This window comes from Carassius auratus, chromosome 27, assembly GCF_003368295.1.
Source record: "Carassius auratus strain Wakin chromosome 27, ASM336829v1, whole genome shotgun sequence".
NCBI classification, from domain to species: domain Eukaryota; kingdom Metazoa; phylum Chordata; class Actinopteri; order Cypriniformes; family Cyprinidae; genus Carassius; species Carassius auratus.
In genome coordinates, this window is record NC_039269.1 from 18,864,501 (window position 1) to 18,889,248 (window position 24,748).

At 41.2% G+C, this 24,748-nt stretch overlaps 1 protein-coding gene across 1 annotated transcript; it reads left to right on the forward strand.

Moving 5' to 3' along the window:
- The first annotated feature begins 628 nt into the window (after positions 1 to 628).
- dusp28 (dual specificity phosphatase 28) lies at positions 629 to 23,698 on the forward strand. The gene is made up of 3 exons (XM_026206398.1): positions 629 to 803; positions 22,366 to 22,999; positions 23,440 to 23,698. The coding sequence occupies exons 2-3, from the start codon at positions 22,655 to 22,657 to the stop codon at positions 23,545 to 23,547; spliced, it is 453 nt and encodes a 150-aa protein (XP_026062183.1). The 5' UTR covers positions 629 to 803; positions 22,366 to 22,654; the 3' UTR covers positions 23,548 to 23,698.
- The last annotated feature ends 1,050 nt before the right edge of the window (positions 23,699 to 24,748 follow it).

The following is a 24,748-nucleotide window of genomic DNA, read 5'->3' on the forward strand; positions in this document are numbered from 1 at the left end:
TGATTATTTAGGTTAGTTAACCCAGAATTTGGGTTACTGCTTACTGTTGTCTACTTTTACCTCATTCAAAATACATGATGTCCTTTCTTCAGTTAACATGAAAACTGAGAAAGTGTATTTTACATATAACGTTACAGTGACTGAACTGTTTATTTAAATTTGAAATACACAACGGTCCATTAGGTGGGGCTATGATTCGATTGCCATATATAAACAGAAGGTGAGATCTTATTTTTCTCTTATCTCAATAACGTACACTTTTGCCAAAGAAATTGTGTTTTAACTGCGGACAAATTATTCAATTGCTGAATTGTTTGGACCGTAAAGGCCAAACTGTTTTTTTTTTTTTTCAGCGACAAAACGTCAGCATACACATAAAATCTAGATTGGGCCAACTGTATGTCAAGTTTAGGTTTTTAGCATGGGCGTCGCTAAATCATTTTTAAGGGGGTATTAAAAAAAATTGCGGGAGCAATCGGTTCCCCATCTACTGAGGTTTTAGCTGTGTTAATTCCTCGTCTCATATATATATATATATATATATACACACACACACACACACACACACACACACATTGGGGGCTAGCTGAAGTGAAAAGTAGGTGGTTTCAAGTAACAGAGCTATTTTTAATTCTACTCTGATTACTGAAGGAGATGAAGGCGGTTATGGGCATACATGGGTGGAGTAAATTAACTGCATGTGCGTTCACTGCACTTTTTTCCTGTCATTGGGATTGTGGCGGTCAGGATGATGAAGCTCTGATACATCCACTTCGAGGATCATCCCCATGCCTAATCTGCAGGTCAGAATGGTTTCTTAGTCTGAGCTCAATCCATGTTATGTCGTGTTTTAAATAAGGTCGGAAGACTAAAGCTGTGTTTGAAATCGCTCACTCGTTCTTATTCACTATTCCTGTATAGTATATGGAGCCAAAAGAGTCTCAATAAAGATAAATGCACACACTACATTCACATATGCACACACGGGATTCATACATGCACACACATGATTCATGAATACACACACAGGATACACAAATGTGCACAAAATTTACAAATGCACACACAAAATTTAAAAGGCACAGGAGATTCACAAATGCATACAAAATTCAGAAATGCACACAAAATTCAGAAATACACACACAATTCAGAAATGCAAACAACATTTACAAATGCATTCAAGATTCACAAATGCACAGAACAAGATTCAGAAATGTATTTCTAATGCACACACACATCTTGATTTACAAACTGCTTGCGGTCTGTGAACTTCACTGCATTTGTGTGTGAATTTTGAGACTCCTCTGACTTGGCTGACACACAAATGCATGGAATGATCAGCAACCAATCAGATGTCTCCCTTCTTTTAGCCAATCACAAGAACGCACTCCACGTGGTTGTTTACTTATAAGCCAATCACATGAACGCGTTCACACAGCCTATTTATGAAATTGAATTGAAATACAGATGTTTAGATTACAATTCAGGTTTATTTTTTATTATTTTTTACAAAATATAAATTTAAAAATGTCTCAATACATATAGCCCAGACTGTGACTGCAGAAAAAAAGTTAACCATGGATTCATAAATTTGCAATAGGCAATTATTTCATTTTATTGAAATATTTTAATGAAAGTAAAAAAAATTTTTTTTACACTTTTTTGAATATTTTAAGTATATCTAAATATTCTTTTGGATGCAATATAGAAGTCACTTTAATTATAATATTCGGTCCCTACATGAAGAGAGAGTCAGTGGTCCGCTGAGAGAGGAAAGTGACTCTCCGGCTGCGCAAAGTGAGTCGCCGCTGCGAGAGGAAAGGGAATCGTTCGCTCAACTTCGCTGGGTGAGAAAAGTGAATCATTCGCTGAGGAAAGTGAGTCACTCGCTGCGTGACTCGTGAGGAAAGTGAGTCTCATGCTGCGCAAAGTGGCTGTCCGGCTGCGCAAAGTGAGTCGCCGGCTGCGTGAGGTAAGTGAGTCGTTCGCTAAGGAAAGTGAGTCGTTCAATGTGTGAGGAAAGTGAATCGTTCGCTGAGGAAAGTGAGTCGTTCGCTGATTGAGGAAAGTGAGTTGTTCGCTGAGGAAAAGTGAGCCGTTCGCTGATTTGCTTGTAAGTAAACAATCCCCACGTGGGGTGCATTCTTGTGATTGGCTCAAACAAGGGAGATATCTGATTGGTTGCAGATCATTCCCAGTTTAAAAAAAGGCATTTGTGTGTCAAGCCAAGTCAGAGGAGTTTCAAAATTCACACACAAATGCAGTGAAGTTCACAGACCGCAAGCCGTTTGTAAATCAAGATATATGTGTGTGTGCATCAGAAATACATTTCTGAATCTTGTCCTGTGCATTTGTGAATCTTGAGTGCATTTGTAAATGTTGTTTGCATTTCTGAATTGTGTGTGCATTTCTGAATTTTGTAAGCATTTGTGAATCTTCTGTGCTTTTTAAATTTTGTGTGTGCATTTGTGAATTTTGTACGCATTTGTGTATCCTGTGTGTGTATTTATGAACTATGTGTGTGCATGTATGAATCCTATGTGTGCATATGTGAATGTAGTGTGTGCATTTATCTTTATTGATACTCTTTTGGCTCCATACTACTCCTCGTTGGATTGTGGGAAATAGTGCTTTAGTGTTGTACACTGGAAATCAGAATGAATTGTGGGTAAAAATAGTGGACAAATGTAGGGAATGAAGTAGTTCACTCAGAATTCGGACAGCACTACAAATTGGCTGACACCCCATATAGTGCACAATATAGTGGATAGGGAGCGGTTTCAGACACAACATAAAGCCTGGAACACACCAAGCCGACGCCGACGAACTAGTGGCAACGAAAACAGATTGCAAGGTCGGCTCACGTCGGGAGCATCTGGGTCTAGATTTGCCTTGACACACCAAGTCGATTCTCGACACCCGACCTTTCCGTACCACCACTGTCAGTAGTCTTGGCTGAGATGGCAACATTGGTGTGTAACATAATGACCCACATAGGGTAAGTAGTCAAGCGCAAGGCGGTTGTACAGCTTTACTCAACAGGCACATTTTTATTCAAATAATTCAACATATTAAAAAAAGAGGTGTAACAGATCGTCAATGCAAATACCCACAAAGGAAATAATAATAAATAAAAAGAAACAAAAACAGAAAACGAAATTAACCAACAGGTAGCCACGGGTTACCTATATCGTGAAGACAGAGTGGCATTCAAAATGCTCTCACCACAACAACGCTCACAGCAATCACACTGCAAACCTACAAAAAAGAAAGAAACACAAATAAAGTGACCAAACCACCACACGATCCCAGCCACCTTACCACCGCCATCCACACAATGAGGATAACCCAGAAGCCATTGTTGGTTTAAAAAGAAATCTACAAAAAGAAAGAAAAACAATTAACAGTGGGTAATGCAAGTAGAACAAACCAGTCAACACCATAGAACCATCCTTTTATGGCCTAGGTTTTCCTTATACAATTATGATCCAACATCCAACAAAAAAAACAAAACAATAAATAAACCAAAGAAAATTAAATCTAAAGTAAGCGGTAACCGTGCATCTCTCTAACATCCGTTATTTTGATGGACAGGCAATAATCAGACTAAATCAGTCAGGCAATAATCCGGCCAAAACACTCCTTAACGGTGTGAAGTGAAGTGAAGTGAAATGAAAGTGACATTCAGCCAAGTATGGTGACCCATACTCAGAATTTGTGCTCTGCATTTAACCCATCCGAAATGCACACACACAGAGCAGTGAACACACACACACACACTGTGAGCACACACCCGGAGCAGTGGGCAGCCATTTATGCTGCGGCGCCCGGAGAGCAGTTGGGGGTTCGATGCCTTGCTCAAGGGCACCTAAGTCGTGGTATTGAAGGTGGAGAGAGAGCTATTCATGCACTCCCCCCACCCACAATTCCGTCCGGCCCGAGACTAGAACCCACAACCCTTCGATTGGGAGTCCGACGCTCTAACCATTAGGCCACGACTTCCCCAAAGTGTATCATATATTCAACTCGTAATAACGCTGCGCCAGCATTTAACGTAACTTCTCGCCTGCTACTCTTCTTCTGAGGTGATCAATCATCAATTGAAGTTTTAGATGTGCCATGACATCCATTCATCCACCAGTCAATCAAGTGTGGCAGAGAGGAGGACACTAGGACCTGGGGAAGAACTGGTTGACGCATGACTGGTAGGGGTGCTAGAACTAATTGTCACACAAACAAGACCAGGTGAAACAACTTATTTAAGGTAAGCCAAACGATCAGAAGATGAGGTGAACGGGAAGCTGGGCTCTTTGTTTGTTCAGGGGGCGAGCTGATTCGATGCATAACGCAAACTGCTAAAACAAGGTAGTAACTGCTTTTATGGTTTTGGTTAGTATTTTTTAAGTATAATGCTATGATCCTTGTTTGTTTGCAGCATTTTGATTCATCATGAGCGGGGCTGATTACTAATGTATTATTGGAAGGCACAAGCTACTAAAACAAGGTATTAATAGTTATTTAATTGTTTCGGTTTTAGAAATGTACTAACGTGCATTTTTATTGTATGACTGGCATCGATTGTTATTTGTTTAATTTAGAGTTGGTTTCTTACTACTTATTTTATATGAGGTTTTAATGAGTTTTTGAGCTCAACTGAAAGTGTGTTTTAAGTGTGACAAACGAATGACGAGTGAGTCTCTCTTTGTTAACATTTGCGGGGAGTAATGACCTAGCATGGTGCTCATGAGAATGAGGAATTGCTGAGTTGGTTGTTAAAGGTGTTTTGTTTGTTTTAGGTTTTCCCAGGCGGTTGCACTCGAGGGACAGTGGGTGCACGTGTGGTGTTTACTTTTATTGGATGCAGTGGTTTGGTGTGAGGGTGTCACATATAGGTAAATGCTGTGGTGATGTAGTGGTTTGTTTTGGAGTATTAAGTCTTCACCCCACTTGTACCTCTGTGTACTGCCTGGGTTGGTTTATTTTGTCTTTTCGATTGTGTTTTTTTATGCCTATAAGGGACTTGTGAAATAAAACTGCTCTGTAAAAGCGTTTATACCTGAACTCCTCACTGCTGGTTTATTCTATATACATGGTTTACCTGTAAGCTCATTAACTGGGCAAGGTTACAATCTGGCGTAGTCGGCAGGGTAACCAGCGGTCTTAATGTTATATGTTTTGTAAATTCAGTGTGAATTTGATTTAGTCGTAAGGTTGCTGTAACAGATAACAATCGGTGCAAGAAGAGGATTCATTTGTTGGGGTGAACCTGGATTGGAGTAACATCTGAGACACAAAAATTTTTACCTCTACCCAACAATTTTTTTACACTATTGGTCATCAGTGACTACGTTTACAAGCTGTTAAAATTCAGGTTATGGTCGGGTTAAGGTCACTATTTGGGTTTCTGAAACATTCGGGATAATCCGTTTACATGCGTGAGCAGAGAGAGTTACTCCTGTATACATGGAATGTGTAATCAGTCGCCAATATCCCGTTGTAAACGGCGACGCACGGTTAGCTTCTGGACGTAAGATGCAATATGCGTCATTTCCGATTCTTCTTCCTGTATCCAAAGACTCAAAAGACCAAGATTCCTTGCGAATAGAACATGCGCAGAACACACATTTTGATGGGGATATGCCGAAACGCGTTTACAAGACCAAATATTCGGGTTAGAAAAGGGGTACCCCAGGTATAATATCCCGGTTTTTAAAAACCCGGATATGAGCATATCCGGGTTTTTACCGGTGTTTACATGGCCGTGCGCGACCGGGTTATTGCTAATATCCCGGTTTTGAACGGGTTATTGGCTGCATGTAAACGTAGTCACTGATTGTTGGATGGCTGATGACATGGAGCAGAAACTCTCTGCACTAAGGGAACAGTTGGAGGCACTTCAAGCCACTAATGAACGTTTGCTGAGAGAACGGTCCGCTTCCCTGCAGCCTGATGCCTCTCGGCCGAGTACCTCCACTGGCCACCATGTGCCTGTTGAGAAAATTGTTTATCCCTAGAGAACGCAAATGTCCTAAGTTTTATGGTAATGATGAGTCAAGTAGTGTTACGATTGAGGACTGGGTGGAGGAGCTACGAGCTTATATTGAGGACAGAAATTGTACAGTGACTGAAAAAGTCCAGTTTGTATTGGACCATTTGGGTGGGGAGGCACGAATGGAGATTAAATTATGTCCACGTAGTGAGAGAGATGTACCTGAGAGAATTTTTAAGATCCTTACTGATATGTACAGTGGCCGTAAATCTTATGTGAAGTTACAACAACAATTTTTTGATAGAAAACAACGGGAGGGGGAGACATTGTGTGAATATTCTCATGCACTTATGTATTTAATGGAGCTGATTGTAAATACTAATGCTGACTGTGTCTCTAATCCAGATAGGGTTGTTCGAGACCAGTTTGTAGAGCATGTGAAGAGTGTGTTCTTGCGCCGTGAGTTGAAAAAATTAGTACGGCAGACTCCTACCATGTCGCTGTGGCAAGTCAGAGAGGATGTGATGGTCAGAAGAAAGCGAAGTTGAATATGGTCAAACAAATTCCACTACTATGTCTTATAGATACTGGCTCTATGGTTAGTACAATTACAGAGAGCTGTTTTTCCAAGAATTTTGAGAGATTGGGCCCACAGAAACTACAAAGTTGCCATTGGTTGAAATTGAAAGCTGCAAACGGTTTAGATATTCCATATATTGGATACGTGGAGTTGGATGTCATAGTGCAAGGACAGATCATTTCAAACTGTGGGATTCTAGTAGTTAAAGATTCACCTTGCCCTACATTCTCAAAACAAAAAGAAAGTTCCCCCGGTTTGGTAGGAATGAACATCCTTACCCAGTGTTATCAGCAGCTCCTTTGTCAACATGGGGTAGCTTTGCCTTCTGTCTTATCTGAGTTGCAGGATAACAATTTGTGGAAGGAAGCCATGTTAAGATGCCAGCAGTTGGAGGACCAGTCCCCCAGTTGTCTGAGGAAAGTTCCAATTCCAGCTGGCTGTTTGGTGTTAGTACCTGCAACTGGACCTGAAGGTAAAGTTGACAGTAGATCTTTAGTTTATTTGGAACCAATTGATTCTGATGAAACCCATTTGCCTCCTAGAATATTACTTTCCCATGCGTTATTGACCATGGAGAATGGGTTAACAAATATTGCCGTTGTAAACATTGGCAATCAGATTGCATATTTACAACCACAAGCATTGTTGGGGGGGGTTGTATCTTGCAGATATGTTTGATTCTGAAATATTGATTTTGAGGAAAGATTTACTCCAGATAGGTGGATCGCCTCTATTAAGCAACATACTGCGGAAGTAGAGCCAGAGTTGAAAAGTTTTGATGTGGTAGATCTTACAAATTTGACTCCTGAACAACAGGCAGTAGTAAAAAATCTTTTGTCTAAATATAGAGGCGTTTTTTCTAAAGGAGAAAGTGACTTAGGCTGTACTACTTTAATAGAACACCAGATTCCAGTAGTTGATAAGGCCCCAGTTAGGCAACGGTATAGGAGGTTACCCCCTTCCCAGTATGAGGCTGTAAAGGCACATATTCGACAGCTTTTAGAAACACAGATAATTAGGGAGAGTTGCAGTCCGTATGCCTCACCCATTGTCTTGGTCCAGAAGAAAGATGGCACGTTGAGGCTCTGTGTGGATTACAGGCAATTGAATTCTAAGGCTCGAAAGGATGCATACCCCCTTCCCAGAATTGATGAATCCCTGGATGCACTGTCCGGGGCCAAATGGTTTTCCACTCTCGATTTAGCAAGTGGCTATAACCAAGTCCCTGTGGCGGAGGCAGATCGTTCCAAAACCGCATTCTGCACACCATTTGGATTATTTGAATTTAATCGTATGCCTTTTGGCCTATGTAATGGACCAAGTACCTTTCAAAGACTTATGTAGCGCATTTTTGGAGATCAGAGTTTTCAGTCCCTGCTGCTATATTTGGATGATGTAATTGTGTTCTCATCTTCTTTTGAACAGCATGTACAAAGACTGGAGTTGGTCCTGCGCAGACTTGATAAGGAGAATCTGAGAGTAAAGTTGCCTAAGTGTTAATTTTTTCAACACAAGGTGAAATACTTGGGCCATGTGGTGTCTTCTGATGGAGTGTCAACTGATCCAGACAAGATCGCAGTTGTGGCAAATTGGAGAAGACCTAAAAATCTTCAAGAGCTAAGATCATTCCTGGGCTTTGCAAGCTATATCGCCGCTTTGTCGCAGGGTTCTCAAAAATAGCGCAGCCGTTAAATACCCTGGTTGCTGCCTTGCTGCCTAAAAATCACAGAGGTACGTCAAAGAAAGCCTTGGAGCAATGGACTGACGTATGTGAACATGCATTTCAAACATTAAAGAGCAAGTTAGTATCTGGTCCTGTGTAAATCTTTTATTCTTGAAGTATATGCAAGCCATAATGGACTGGGTGTGGTACTATCTCAAGAACAAGACGGTAAAGTAAGGCCTATAGCATATGCAAGCAGAGGACTGAGAAAAGCTAAACGTCACATGCAAAATTATAGTTCCATGAAATTTGAATTTTTAGCCCTGAAATGGGCAGTGGCTGATAAGTTCAGGGAGTATTTGTTGGGAAATAAATGTCTTGTTTTTACCGACAATAATCCATTGAGCCATTACCAAACGGCAAAATTGGGAGCAGTGGAGCAAAGATGGGCATCACAACTGGCAGCCTTTGATTTAGAGATTAGATCTAAGCCCGGAAAGGCAAACATCAATGTTTGCCAGTATGTTGATGCAACGATGGAAGTTATTGCCCCATTAACCCCTTTGCCAGTTCTGTTGACACAGGCTATCCAAGAGGCGAGTAGCCCAGACATGCAGGTTACCCAGGAGTCAGTGACAACCCTTCCAGCACGAACAAAGGGGGACATTACACTGTTGCAGGTTGCAGATCCGGTGATAGGCCCTTTTCTGGTGTTTTGGAAGCGTCAGCAAAGCCCAAATCGGGAAGAGAGAGAGGCTGCATCTCCACAATTATTAGAACTTTGTAGGCAATGGAATAAGCTGCTGGAAAAAAATGACACTCTCTATCGACGAATTATGCCACAGGAGGGAGGCAAGGAAATTCATCAATTGGTGCTTCCAGAGGTGTTAAGAGAGGATGTGTTAACGAGTCTTCATGACGAACATGGGCATCAAGGGATTGAGAGAACAACAGACCTTGTGAGACGGCGATGTTGTTGGCCAGGTATGAATCAAGATGTTGAATAATGGTGTAAAAACTGAGAAAGATGCACACTGGCTAAGGCCGTTCAGCCAAGGGTACGCAGTTTTATGGGCCATCTATTGGCTTCTAAACCACTTGATATTTTGGCAATAGACTTTACTGTTTTAGAGCCTTCATCCGATGGAAAAGAGAATGTTTTAATATTGACTGATGTTTTTTCGAAGTACACTCAAGCCATCCCTACCAAGGATCAATCTGCCAGTACTGTAGCAGAGGCTTTGGTAAATCACTGGTTTTATATTTTTGGAGTACCCCACCAAATCCATTCAGACCAAGGGAGGTGTTTTGAAAGCATGCTGATCCAACAACTTTGTTCCATGTATGGGGTAGTTAAGACAAGAACAACACCATATAGGCCACAGGGTAATGGCCAGTGTGAATGCTTTAATAGAACACTTCATGATTTGCTTCGCACTTTGCCTGTTGAAAAGAAATGCAACTGGCCTGTTCACCTTCCACAAATGTTGTTTGCTTATAATACAACAGTGCATCAATCTACTGGCTATTCCCCTCATATGTTGCTGTTTGGACAGGAACCGCAACTACTGGTAGGTTTTCTCCTGGGGCAGGAGAGCCTGCAAGGAGGAAGGATTGGTGAGTGGATCACAGAGCACCAGGAGAAGTTGAAGTGTGTATTTCAGGATGCAAGATGTCAACTCCAAGCAGCTGCTGACCAGAGAGCAAGGAAGCATGATGTGACCGTTAAGAATCCAGAACTTGAGTTGGGGCAATTAGTTGTAAAGAGAGATCACAGAAGGAAAGGTCGCCAAAAGATTCAAGATTTCTGGGACCCCACAGTGTTTAAAGTGGTAAGGTGCCCCAGTGATGGAAACGCTGTGTATACTGTTGTCCCAGTGGAAGGTGATGGACCAGTGCGGAATATTCATAGGACAGAACTGCGACCAGTGCATGCTCCCGTTCCCGGGTTAGAAATGAAGAATTTTGGATTTCCCAGTCAAAGTACTGAACCGGATCTGGAGAGTCAGAATCATTCTTTTGTGTTTTTCCGTACTGTGACAGATTGTCATCTCAATAACCTTGTGTTTCCTGCACATTCCCCAGCGGAGGGTCAGCGGAGCGGGTACGACCAACATGAAGTTACGGCCCAAAAAGAAACTGGACAGCAAGAAGAGTTGAGGAGAACTTCAAGAGCGACAGCAGGCCACCATGCTAACCCACATCACTTGCCACAACCAAGTCGTCCATTAGAAAACAGAACTGTAAGGGTTTTGGCATGCGGATTTGTAGCTCCCCTATTCCATGAATTTTTATTTTGTCCTGTCGATGGGACGTCAACGAAATTTGAGGAGGAGATATGTGGCAGAGAGGAGGACACTAGGACCTGGGGAAGAACTGGGTGAGGCATGACTGGTAGGGGTGCTAGAACTAATTGTCACACAAACAACTTATTTAAGCTAAGCCAAACGATCAGAAGATGAGGAGGTGAACGGGTAGCTGGGCTCTTTGTTTGTTCAGGGGGCGAGCTGATTCGGTGCATAACGCAAACTGCTAAAACAAGGTAGTAACTGCTTTTATGGATTTGGTTAGTATTTTTTAAGTATAATGCTATGATCTTTGTTTGTTTGCAGCATTTTGATTCCTCATGAGCGGGCTGATTACTAATGGTATTATTGGAAGGCAAAAGCTACTAAAACAAGGTATTAATAGTTATTTAATTGTTTCTGTTTTAGAAATGTACTAACATGTGCATTTTTATTGTAGGACTGGCACCGATTGTTATCTGTTTAATTTAGAGTTGGTTTCTTACTTATTTTATATAAGGTTTTAATGAGTTTTTGAACTCAACTGAAAGTGTGTTTTAAGTGTGACAAACGAATGACGAGTGAGTCTCTCTTTGTTAACATTTGCGGGGAGTAATGACCTAGCATGGTGCTCATGAGAATGAGGAATTGCTGAGTTGGTTGTTAAAGGTGTTTTGTTTGTTTTAGGTTTTCCCAGGCGGTTGCACTCGAGGGACAGTGGGTGCACGTGTGGTGTTTACTTTTATTGGATGCAGTGGTTTGGTGTGAGGGTGTCACATATAGGTAAATGCTGTGGTGATGTAGTGGTTTGTTTTGGAATATTAAGTCTTCACCCCACTTGTACCTCTGTGTACTGCCTGGGTTGGTTTATTTTGTCTTTTCGATTATGTGTTTTTTTATGCCTATAAGGGACTTGTGAAATAAAACTGCTCTGTAAAAGCATTTATACCTGAAATCCTCACTGCTGGTTTATTCTATATACATGGTTTACCTGTAAGCTCATTAACTGGGCAAGGTTACACAAGGACAGGAAGCGAGAGAGTGAACGAACCTCGCTACTTCCTTATATAGCACTAGGGCTGATAAAAAAAAAAAAAAAAGTGAAAAGTGAAGTGACATTCAGCCAAGTATGGTGACCCATACTCAGAATTTATGCTCTGCATTTAACCCATCCGAAATGCACACACACAGAGCAGTCACACACACACAAACACTGTGAGCACACACCCGGAGCAGTGGGCAGCCATTTATGCTGCGGCGCCCGTGGAGCAGTTGGGGGTTCGATGCCTTGCTCAAGGCCAACCCTTCGATTGGGAGTTCTAGTCTCGGGCCGGACGGAATTGTGGGTGGGGGGAGTGCATGAACAGCTCTCTCTCCACCTTCAATACCACGACTTAGGTCGTGGGACTTAGATGGGACTTGTAGTGCCCCAACCATGTCTCATTACAATCTACCCCCCTAGATTTAAATCGACGTACCGTCGATTACATCAACACTGCAACCAGGGACGGAACATTACATTCAAACCACTACTGGACAGCCTTGTCATAGGGAGAGCGAGGTGATGGTTTAGCTGGACTTCAGTAGTAGAGGCTGACCAAGGGAGACGATATGGATTTGAATGACATCCAGCTGTTGCTCTCCTTGTACGCCTTACTACAGTTTCCTGTTGTTGAGGCTGATGGTCCTCTGCATAATCCACTACTGAAGTACAGAAGTTGGTATTATCTTCCTGTGGAAGTTGAGGCCTAATAACTTGGTCTTGGGCAGATGCATACTTGGGCGTTAGGGACACCGCTACCATGTCTTCATCTTGGTCTCTTGAAGTTTCCTGATGGTCAAATAGATCTAAAAGTCCAGGATCAATCAGGGGAGTATAAGCTGGTCGCAACTCACAATGGTGAAAATGTCTAATATTACCACCTCCATCTGCAGGGGCAATAGCATACACAGCTCCATGTCCATCTGGGCACCGGACCACTTTATAGGGGGTTGGATCCCAGGCATCCTGGATCTTATTCCTGCCTTTTATGTTATGGGCTCTCTGATACACAACCTGGCCTTCGCTTAGTTGTTCGTGGCGTACCTTTAGGTCATTTAATTGAGCACGATGTTCTGTAGCACTTTGAAGGCGGGCTCGGGCGTTACAAAATATACATTCCAAATTGTCTTTATGGTCCACCACCCAGTCTACTTCACTCTGGACATGGTTATCCAATCCCAAAAGAAAATCAACAGGTAAATAGGGCTCTTGTCCAAACATGAGGACATAAGGAGAAAACCCAGTAGACTGGTGATCTGTGGTATTGTAAGCATATACTACCTGGGCAAGATGGTCTGGCCAATGACGTTTTTCCTCTGGAGGCAAAGTGCGCAGCAAGTCGTGCATTGTTCTATTAAAACGTTCATATTGACCATTCCCTTGTGGTCGGTATGGCGTGGTGTGAGTTTTTGAAATTCCATACAGCCTACATAATTCTTGGATCAGCCTACTTTCAAAACACCGGCCCTGATCTGAATTAATTTGTCGTGGAACTCCAAACAAGTAGAACCAATGTTCCACTAAAACACGTGCCACTGTTGATGCCGTTTGGTCTTTAGTTGGGATGGCTTGTGTAAATTTTGAAAATACATCAGTCATAACCAGTACATTTTCAAGTCCATTTGATGCAGGTTCAAGCAATTTGAAATCAATGGCCAGAATTAGGGGTGTGCCGGTTTCAGAATTGGTTATGACGTAAGTCAAATGTGACGCATCAAAAAATGAGCCGCAAAAAAAAAAAAGCCATTGTCTGTTCTAGAAAGGATGCAGCAAAGATATTTAATGCTAATGAATGAGGCATAGGCCTACGCTGAGTTTCATTTACGATGAGATGCGCTCTAGTTCGCAGTGCAAGTGAACGCGGCGCGCTGGTGCTTCCATGTCACTGTTATCATTGTCTGCTATATTTGCTTTTTATTTATTAAAATACATGCAATTGGTTGATGAAACATTTATTAAAATTAAGATAAAACTTGTTCAAAACGAAATTCGTTTTTAAGAAAGGTTTTCTACAAAGCAAAATTTAATGAAGTGGTAAATATCATGTCTGACGATTTACAAAACTTCATTAAGTGGTAAAAACCATTTCTCCCGATATATTGCGCATCTGATGATCCTATCTGAAAAATGAAAATAATTTTTGATAAAAAATGTTTGTAAAAAATATTTTTATGACACTGTTTTGGCGGTTATAGAGTTCTAATGACGGTGTTCAACTATAACCGCCGGTCTCATGGTTATATACTAACCGTCACACCCCTAGCCAGAATATCTAACGGCCTATCTGCCATCAGGTGCCCCATAAAACTTCATGTAGCGTGTAGCTTCGTGTGGCGCTGGCATTTCTTACACAATTCCTCAATGAACTTGAACATGCCAGGCCAGTAACATCGAGTTCTCACTAAACTTGCCGTCCACTCAATTCCTTGGTGACCATGGTCATCATGCAGACCTGTAAGAACTCTTTCCCTGAGAACAGCTGGCAACACGACCTGACGAATTTCACGATGTACCTCCTGGGGACAGAACCTCCGATACAGTATGCCCTCAATCCTCACCAGCTTCTCCCACTGCCTTACCATTCAAGCACCTCTGATGATTCTGATGCTTTCTCCTGTGTATCTGGTGGCCTTTGACTATCCCAATAAACAAGGAATTGCCCAATAACGGGGTCAGTTTCTTGCAGAACACTAAGATTTTCTCTAGGCTGTACAGGGAGAGCAGAAATTTGACTTATGACTACATGTTGACTATCATGAGCATACTGATACAGTTCCTTTGGTAAAACAGTAGTCATAGCCAATTCAGCTACAGATGCAGCATTTTTACTAGACAGAGCATCAGCATTAACATTAGAACGTCCAGGTTTATACCTAATTTCCAAATCGAAATCCGCAAGCTGGTTAGCCCATCATTGTTCCTACGCTCCCAATTTCGCGGTCCGCAAATGACTGAGTGGATTATTGTCTGTATACACCAGGCATTTCTGACCCAGCAAATACTTCCTAAACTTTTCTGAAACAGCCCATTTAAGAGCCAAAAACTCCAACTTCATTGAACTATAATTCTGCATGTTGCGTTCAGATGGTCGCAGACCTCGACTTGAAAATGTGACTGGTCGACATTTGCCTCCATGTTCTTGAGATAAGACTGCACCCAAACCTTGATGGCTTGCATCAACATCCAAGATAAAGGGCTTGCTGAAATCAGCATAAGCAAGGACTGGAGCATTGGTTAAAGCGGTTTTAAGAGTCTGAAAAGCACTTTCACATGAGTCAGCCCATTTGGTCCCCAGCTTAATCTTTGGTCGTTTACTTTTCTGTCCCCTGATCAGTTCTGCCACTAATGTATTCAAGGGTCCAGCAATACATGAAAAGTTTTTAATGAACCGCGATAGTAACTGGCAAAACCCAGAAAGGACCGAAGTTCTTGAAGACTTTGTGGACGATTCCACTTAGCTACAGCAGATATCTTCTCTGGGTCTGTACGGACCCTGTAGAAGAGACCACGTGCCCCAAATAACGTACATCTGGCCGAAAGAAGCAGCATTTACTGAGTCTTATCTTCAAGTTCTGTTGTCTCAACCGATCCAACACCAGCTCAAGTCGCTGAAGATGTTGCTCAATTGTTGCCGAAAAGACAATCACATCATCCAAATAGAGCAATAAAGACTGACAAATGATCCCCAAAAATTCGCTCCATTAACCTTTGAAAAGTACTTGGGGCATTGCACAACCCAAAAGGCATCCTATTAAATTCAAAGAGCCCAAATGGAGTGTAAAAGGCAGTCTTAGGACGATCTTCTTCAGCTACTGGCACCTGGTTATATCCACTACCCAGATCTAAAGTCGAAAACCACTTTGCTCCACTATCCTTGGTAAGGGATAGGCTACCTTACGAGTTCTGACATTGAGCTGGCGATAATCGACACACATTCTCAGAGAGCCATCCTTCTTCTGCACCAATAAAATTGGTGAGGCATATGGGCTGCAGCTCTCCCTAATGACATGACTGACCAACAATTGTCTTATGTGCGCCTTCACAGCCTCAAACTGACTAGGAGGAATTCTACGATATCGCTGGCGTACCGGTGTATCATCTATTAAAGGAATCTGATGATCTATTAAGTTTGTACACCCCAAGTCACTATCATGCTTGGCGAAGACATCAGAATATCTTGTTAGCAAACTCCTAACGTCCTCCTCCTCAGCCTCTGTAAGCCCCGGCAATTCTAACCCTTGAACATCGATGCTTGACACTGATGTAATAGTTTGACAATGAAAGGTCACAGTATTAGGATCACATGGTAAATCTCCCTTAAACACAATTTGTTGATCTGACTTCATGACAACCTCAGCACCAACCAAACTACCTAGTCTAATTCTTGGTGGCAAATATAAGGGTTCTGTGCCAACATTAACTACTGGTACATGCACTACCCCTTGTATACACTGCAACAGGGCAGGTGATATTAACAATCCAGCAGGCAGCCCCCCATCATTGAAATCCTGGGGTTCTAAAAAAAAACACTGTACAACTTTTTATGTTTTTAGGGCACAGCGCAGGTACTAACCTCATGGTGCCAGCTGGAATCTGGACAGGATGGCAAGACTGCACCTTCATAACCAATGAATCCGGGACAAGGGGCACTATCTGCTCGGTGGCACTGTGACAGGGCATCTCTCCAGCCTAACTCTGCCTGCCTGACCTGTGGAGCTGAAAATAGTGCTGGGCCGTGTTTTTCAAACAGATCATTATAACACTGTCCAATCACGTTCATACCTAAAAGGCCAGGGGTGAGTTCTTTCCTCTGATGGAACAAAGTATCAACAGGATCTTTTACAACCAAAATACCTTGCCCTAAAAGAGCACAGTCACATCGGTTTCAAAATATCCCACATATGGAATCTCAAGACCATTAGCTGCTTTTAATTGAAGCCAACTACATTTTTTAAGTGCATCTACTCCCATTTGTCGGAAATGCTTCTCAAAAAATGACTCAGTTATAGTAGTCACCATTGACCCTGTATCTAATAAACAGGAAATCTCCACCCCCCCCCCCCCCCATCTGCACAATTACAAGCGGACATTTGCCCACAAGACGCTGTAACATAGTAGGGCAAACGGGTGATGGTGAGGCTTCACTAGCTCCTTCTACAACCTGGCTCAAAACTGCCGGTGCTACATTGTCAGGCTCCCCTACAGAAGTCTCATTTACGTTCACCTGAGGGGATCTAGAGTTTGACTCAATGGGCCATGGTTGTCGACAATATCTGGCTATACCCAACTACCCTGCCTTGAGAAACGTTACACCATGGCTGAACATATGAAGCAACTGCTTCCCTATTTCCCTCTTCCACCCACCTAAGGGCTTCACTTCGAACCTCTAGTAGAGTAGAAGTTGGCTTCTCCCTTACCAATCGCTTTAATTCACGCTTCAGCATCACATCTCAAACATGTTCGACAAACTGATCACGAAGCACTCTGTCAGAATTTGGAACACTGCCTGGGTTACTATTAAGAATCAAGTCCATCAAGGACATCAAAGCATGGGAAAATTCAGTAAATGATTCACCTTTTTGTTTTCGTTCATAAAACCTCTGTTGCAATTGCACAAATGTCTGTCTCCCCCCATACAAGTCTCTTAAAATATCAAAACAGACTCTGGAGTTTCTCTAGCAGCTGGTGCGCAGAGTTTTATCTCCCCCCCCCCCAGGTGGTCAAGCAGAAACACCACCTTTTCTTTATCAGACCAACCCCTGCCCTCAATACACACCTCAGCCTCCTCAATCCAGTCTTCAATACTCAAAGTAGTGTCCATGTTCCCGTAAAAACGTGGGCATTTCTTCTCCCGAGGGACATAAAGTACCCTGCCAAAAGATACTGGAGATGAAGCATTGGCATTAGACACAGAAGAGTGCGGTTGGTTAGGAAGGTTACTACTAGGTGGGCGACGTTCTCTTGTCAGCTGTTCGTTTTGTGCCTGCAGGTTCCGTATTTGCTCCCGCAAGTCTATTATTTCTTGTTCCATATCTGTTGACAAATTATTTTAGAAGACAGTTCAGTCAGAATGGTGAAATCCAAGTCCCCTGAAATGTAGTCTAATATCTGCTAACAAATTATGTTAGGAGACAGTTCAAAACGAAAGGTGAAAAGGTCCCACGAAGACTGTGATGCTCGTCTTCATGCACAATTACTGTTTACTTAACTTACAATTGAAAATAAATTGCATACATAAAAAATAAAAAAATAACACATCACAACCACCTTCGCCAGAGAAAACAGGACCCTGCCGACTACGCCAATTGTAACATAATGACCCACATAGGGTAAGAAGTCAAGCGCAAGGCGGGTGTACAGCTTTACTCAACAGGCACATTTTTATTCAAATAATTCAACATATTACAAAAAGAGGTGTAACAGATCGTCAATGCAAATTCCCACAAAGGAAATAATAATAAATAAAAAGAAACAAAAACAGAAAACGAAATTAACCAACAGGTAGCCACGGGTTACCTATATCGTGAAGACAGAGTGGCATTCAAAATGCTCTCACCACAACAACGCTCACAACAATCACACTGCAGACCTACAAAAAAGAAAGAAACACAAATAAAGTGACCAAACCACCACACGATCCCAGCCACCTCACCACCGCCATCCACACAATGAGGATAACCCAGAAGCCATTGTTGGTTTAAAAAGAAATCTACAAAAAGAAAGAAAAACAAATTAATTAATAGTGGGTAATGCAAGTAGAACAAACCAGTCACCACCATAGAACCATCCTTTTATGGCCTAGGTTTTCCTTATACAATTATGATCCATTATCCAACAAAAAAAAAACAATAAATAAACCAAAGAAAATTAAATCTAGAGTAAAAGGTAACCGTGCATCCCTCTAACATCCGTTATTTTGATGGACACTCAGGCAACAATCAGTCAGGCAATAATCCGGCCAAAACACTCCTTAACGCTGTGTATCATATATTCAGCTCGTAATAACACTGCGCCAGCATTTAACATAACTGCTCGCCTGCTACTCTTCTTCTGAGGTGATCAATCATCAGTTGAAGTTTTAGATCGGCCGTGACATCCATTCATCCACCAGTCAATCAAGGACAGGAAGCGAGAGAGTGAACGAACCTTGCTACTTCCTTATATAGCACTAGGGCTGATGGGACTTGTAGTGCCCCAACCATGTCTCATTACAGGTGTTTTCCTGTGATGCCAACTTTTCCAGAGTTTTGCCGATGGTGCGCATCATGTGGACTCCTCACTGGAGGATTCATCCTGCATCTTCCTGCGCTTCCGCGGAGGCTTTGGAGTATTTGGTTTCTTTCTAATGGCTGTGGACTCAGCTGTAAACTCAGTTCCACACATCATGGATTCAGGCAAGGGTGTACTGGGCCGTAGCTCCGCCTCAATGAAGCTGGGCTCTTCATGGGTGCCAGTCCAGGTGTCACTGTTGGTACCATCAGAGGGTGAACAGGAATCACCATCAGCCGAAGATTACTTAAAAAAAAAATTCAAAGATAAAAATCTAAATGCATATGATGTGATACCATAGATTCTTACAACTGTTTACCAATCACCCATAACAATAACAGGGCAAAGCTACAACAATACCCTGCAAATTGGTGAAATGGCTCTATTCAGAAGCACTTTATGGCACATTGTGGAAGATAATGTGACAAAAGAATTTAACGGCTTGTGTTAATATGCTAAGTTACTTGTAAATAGACCCATCTGAACAATCAGTGGCCACTTTAAAAAAGCAAAAGGTTTCTTTTTATTGTGGATTTTTCTTTTTTACCCTTATAGTTAAATTTGAAGTGCTCTCATTCCTTTTTGTGTGAGGTTGTAGAAACTGCAGGTGGTTCAGGATCCATTGCTGCCTGTCTGTCTTCTGAGATCAAGAACTTTCTGATGGTCCTTGTTTCTTAAAATGCACGTACTGGGTTCGCAATGAATCCCACCGCTTCTTGAGCTCTTTCTCTGAGGGATAAGGTCATATTTTGTAAGCATTACAAAAAAAAAATTTTTCTCTAAGGTAATTTCAGATAATGCAAACCTGCCAAAAGTACTGTTTAACACAATTGATTCCATTTTAAACCCCCCAAGGAATGTCATGAGAGATGCCACACAAGAAACTTGTGAAGAATTTTTATTGTTTTTTACTCAAAAAATTGAGAAGATCAGAAGTGAAATTGTACCTTTACAATCCTGTTCATCAATTGATCCTGCGCTGTCTAATATTTTTTCAAACTTTGAACCGGTTTCCTCAGCGCAGTTAGCAGATATTGTCTGTAAAATGAACGGAGGTAGTTGCAGACTGGATGTTCTACCTACTCATCTTTTTAAAGATGTTTTCTCTACTGTGAGTTCTAGCCTAACAGCTATAATTAACAGCTCTTTGATGAGTGGAGTAGTACCTAAAAGTTTCAAACATGCAATTCTTCATCCCTTGTTAAAAAAACCTAATTTGGATCATACAGTCCATAACAACTTTAGGCCAATTTCTAAATTGCCTTTTATTTCCAAGATTTTAGAGAAAGTGGTCTATTCGCAGCTATATTCATATCTGAATACTTATGATATTTTAGATACATTCCAGTCGGGCTTTAGGACCTGTCATAGCACAGAATCTGCACTGCTCAAGGTCACTAATGATATTTTATTATCGTTGGACTCCGGATCACATGTTGTTCTGGTTTTATTGGATCTGAGTGCTGCCTTCGATACGATAGACCATGAAATTCTTCTCAATCGGCTGGAGTGTTGGGTTGGTGTCCAGGGTATAGCTCTACAGTGGTTTGCATCATATTTAAGAGACAGGACAGTTGCTGTGAATTTGGGAGACTTCTCTTCCACATTGGCCCCTTTAGTTTGTGGTGTCCCTCAGGGGTCGATTTTGGGACCGTTGCTGTTTTCTCTTTACATGCTTCCTCTAAGCGCTATTTTTCGGAAGTATAGTATTTCATATCACTGTTATGCAGACGATCTCCAGTTTTACCTTCCTGTGAGCTTAGATAAAACCTGTTCACTGAACAAAGCACAGGAATGTTACAGTGACATTAAACTCTGGCTATCTAGCAACTTTCTCCAATTAAATGAGAGTAAAACTGAGGTTTTGATTGTAGGCTCTCCCGTCTCACCTGCCTTTCCTGATCATTTAGGATCCTTATCCCTAAAGACTGCGAATCATGTAAAGAGTTTAGGGGTTATTATGGACTCATCACTTAACTTTAAGAAACAGATTGGTGCCGTTGTTAAAGGTAGCTTTTTTAACCTGAGATCAATTGCTAAAGTAAAGCATTTTTTATCCAGTAAGGATTTGGAAATTGTGGTTCACTCCTTTATCACATCTAAGCTTGACTATTGTAATTCTCTATATATTGGTCTTCCCCAGACTTTGCTTGCCCGCTTGCAGTTAGTGCAGAATGCAGCAGCAAGGCTGTTAATGGGGGTGAGAAAGAGAGACCATATTACTCCTGTACTACAATCCTTACATTGGCTTCCGGTCAAATTCAGGATTGATTTTAAAATTCTCTTGTTTGTCTACAAGGCGCTGTCAGGCCTTGCACCCCAGTACATCAGTGATCTTATTGTTCCTTACTCTCCCTTCTAGAGTCCTTAGGTCTACCGATCAACGGCTTTTAAAGGTCCCTCGTTGTAGTCTAAAATCAAAAGGAGATCGAGCTTTTTCTGTAGTAGGTCCCAAACTCTGGAATAGTCTCCCATTCCATGTGAGGTCAGCTCCATCGGTAACAACTTTTAAGTCCTATTTAAAAACGTATTTGTTTTCTTTAGCTTTTGAATAAGTATGTTTATTTTATTGTATGATTTTAATTTTATTAATTTTGTAAAGCACTTTGGGGCAGCGTCTGTTGTTTAAAAATGTGCTATATAAATAAAGTTGCTTGCTTGCTTGCTTGCTAGTTATTTGTCAATTTCATGATTATTTTTAATGCCAACATTTTTACTTTTTGCTCTACTGGATGTACACTAGATGCTAGCACATAATAATAATAACTGCCTGTTTTCATTAACCAAATTATTTTTGGTACACACACACACACACACACGTGCGCGCACACACACACAAACACACACGTCATTATTCTTACAATGGACCATTTAAAAATGACAAACCAGACCTCGATTGCCAAAAAGAAAATCTTACCTGATATGATTCAGCTTTCACCACATGGTTGGAGTAAGATTTTTCTGTAATGTCATACAAGGCTGGCCTTTCCTGGATCATGCTGATCAATGCATATTCACTTGCCTCGGTCCAGACAGCCATATCTTTAAATAATCACGATTGGTCACGAGAAATGCAAACAAATGAGAAAAGCAACTATGTCCCCATTGACTTTGTTGTTTACCTGCTTCGTCACTTCCATTTTTTTTCTCGAGTGCTGGTTCACTGGTTGAACAGCCAATCAGAATGATCAGATGGGCCGACTGACTGACAAGGCCCCGGCGCCGATTCAACATGTCGAGTCAGCCATTACAAAGCCGACAAGGAGCAATTTCAGCCGACGGTGCGGAACACACTGAGAAGATTTAGTCGGTTGACGCACGAAAACTGCCCGACGGCCAACCATCGGCTTGGTGTATTCCAGGCTTAAGCATATCCACGTTGTTAAACATGGCATTGGAGCATGCCCAGTGAACAATTTCAATAATTTACCCTACATTCAGGTTACTGTACAAAAGTGTTGTTTCCTTTATTATTTTACCTTTGAGTATGTTTGTTCTAAACAAATAATATTCTTTCCTCTCTTATTTAATCAACAGCTCACAAGACTTGTCTGTGTAAAGGCATTAAGACGAGGTTGAAACATCTGACCATTCTCCTTGCTGATGAAGTATTTATAATAATTTAGTATCTGATCTACTGTATGCATCTACCTCTATTGTAATAACACTATTATCATCAGAACTTAAATTAAATGAAACATTAAGATATTTCCCACTGTGAATGCAGGACACAGTGAAACTGTGATATAATGATTAGTCATTACTTATGATGTTCCTTCAAGATAGACAAATATATATTCAAATATACGAAAGCATATAGTTAGAGATGCTGCAGTTAAGCACAGTTACAGATTGTCTGCTGATCAGTAATGCCAGGTCAGCCTGTAGCAATGAACTTATCCAGAAGGAGGAGGTCACTCTTTGTATTAATGTTTCGAAGCAGCAACCCTTTCCCTCTATTCGGGTAAGCACTTTGCGTGTACCTGTATATGATGACCCTCAAGAAGACCTGTACAAGTATTTTGACTGCTGCGCAGATGCCATAGCCAATGAGGCAGAACGGGGAGGCCGCACTGTTGTGTACTGCAAGAATGGACACAGTCGCTCAGCTACTGTCTGTTTGGCCTATCTAATGAAGCACCAGGGTCTCACCTTGACTGATGCCTTCCAGGTATGAATAGTGTTTATATCAAATTGAAGTCTGATATGAAACTTCAGGTCTAGTCGGGACACATGCAGCTTATGCTTTAGTACTTTTTAAATTATATCTTTTTTTTAAATAGGTATTTGAAACTTTAAATATGTGGTCATTAATAAATTTTCTGATATTGTATTGGTTTATATTATAATTAGGAAAATCGGACATATAGGCAGCAAGGTAAAATGAAACAAAAAAAAAATCTATAGCATATGATGAATATTAAATGCACAAAATAAAGGCAGCCACAAGACATCAACGTATATACATCACTCATATTCTAATCATTACTAAATCCAGCTTAACTGATAATGAAAAGCCACATCATTCTAGATTTTTATACAAGAATTTAATGTTGTTTACTATTTCTGTAGTTCCTATTTCTCTTCTGTTATTTCTATTTCTTCTATCAGGTAGTAAAAAGTGCCCGATCAGTAGTTGAGCCTAACCCAGGATTCTGGACTCAACTGGAGCGATATGAACAGGATCTGAAGATCAGGAGGTCGGCCAGCCACAGCTAACCTCTCTCCACTTTAAATTCATACCTACATTTTCTGATATGACATTCTCAAACTTCAGGGCTTTATATAGCTACACTGTAAACCCTGATAAGTTCACAGAACTCAAATATTTTGTAACAGATTACACAAAAACATTTAAGTGATGTTTTTAAATGTTTTAAGTTTACATAAACTTAAAAAATTTAATTCCAGTTGCCTTAAATTATCTCAGAGTTATCTTAAATAATTATATTTCTGAACTTATAATTAGGGAGTAATTCACTCATAATTTTATCTATTTTTCAACTCCTATAATGTGGAAAATACACTCAAAATTGGGCTTTTGCTGTCCATCCTCAGTCTAACCACAGGCTCTACTATTCACCACAACGGTAACACTACAAATCCAACATAACATAAACCTTTGTAAAATCTAATATAACACAACATTTATGTATTATGTATTGGGGAAGTCGTGGCCTAATGGTTAGAGGGTTGGACTCCCAATCGAAGGGCTGTGGGTTCTAATCTCGGGCCGGACGGAATTGTGGGTGGGGGGAGTGCATGTACAGTTCTCTCTCCACCTTCAATACCACGACTTAGGTGCCCTTGAGCAAGGCATCGAACCCCCAACTGCTCCCCGGGCGCCGCAGCATAAATGGCTGCCCACTGCTCCGGGTGTGTGCTCACAGTGTGTGTGTGTGTGTGTTCACTGCTCTGTGTGTGCGCATTTCGGATGGGTTAAATGCAGAGCACAAATTCTGAGTATGGGTCACCATACTTGGCTGAATGTCACTTCACTTATTCACTTAACTTATGTCCCTCTATGTTATGTCTTGTGTAAAAACACACAAAATAACACTTAATTTCTAAATTTATTTTCCTTGTTTTCTGAAGCAAAGCATGCTGGGAACTAGAAAACACAATCATTTTAAGTTCACCTCACTACAAATTTTTTTTGAGTTAACAGAACTTATTTAAATTAAGTCCAATGAACTTTCGTTATTATTTGAGTGCAATTAACTAATTTCATTTGATTAACTTCACTGTTCGGTTTTACAGTGTATTATATGTATATGTCAAATTTAAAATAAGCAAGCTTTTATTTTGTCGGGTAGCCAGCAACTAAGTATATGCACTGGCATGTCAGTGAATGAAATGCATAGTTTTGCGCTGTTGAAACAGCAGCGTATAGCCTATAGATTACTTTCAGTTAGAAATA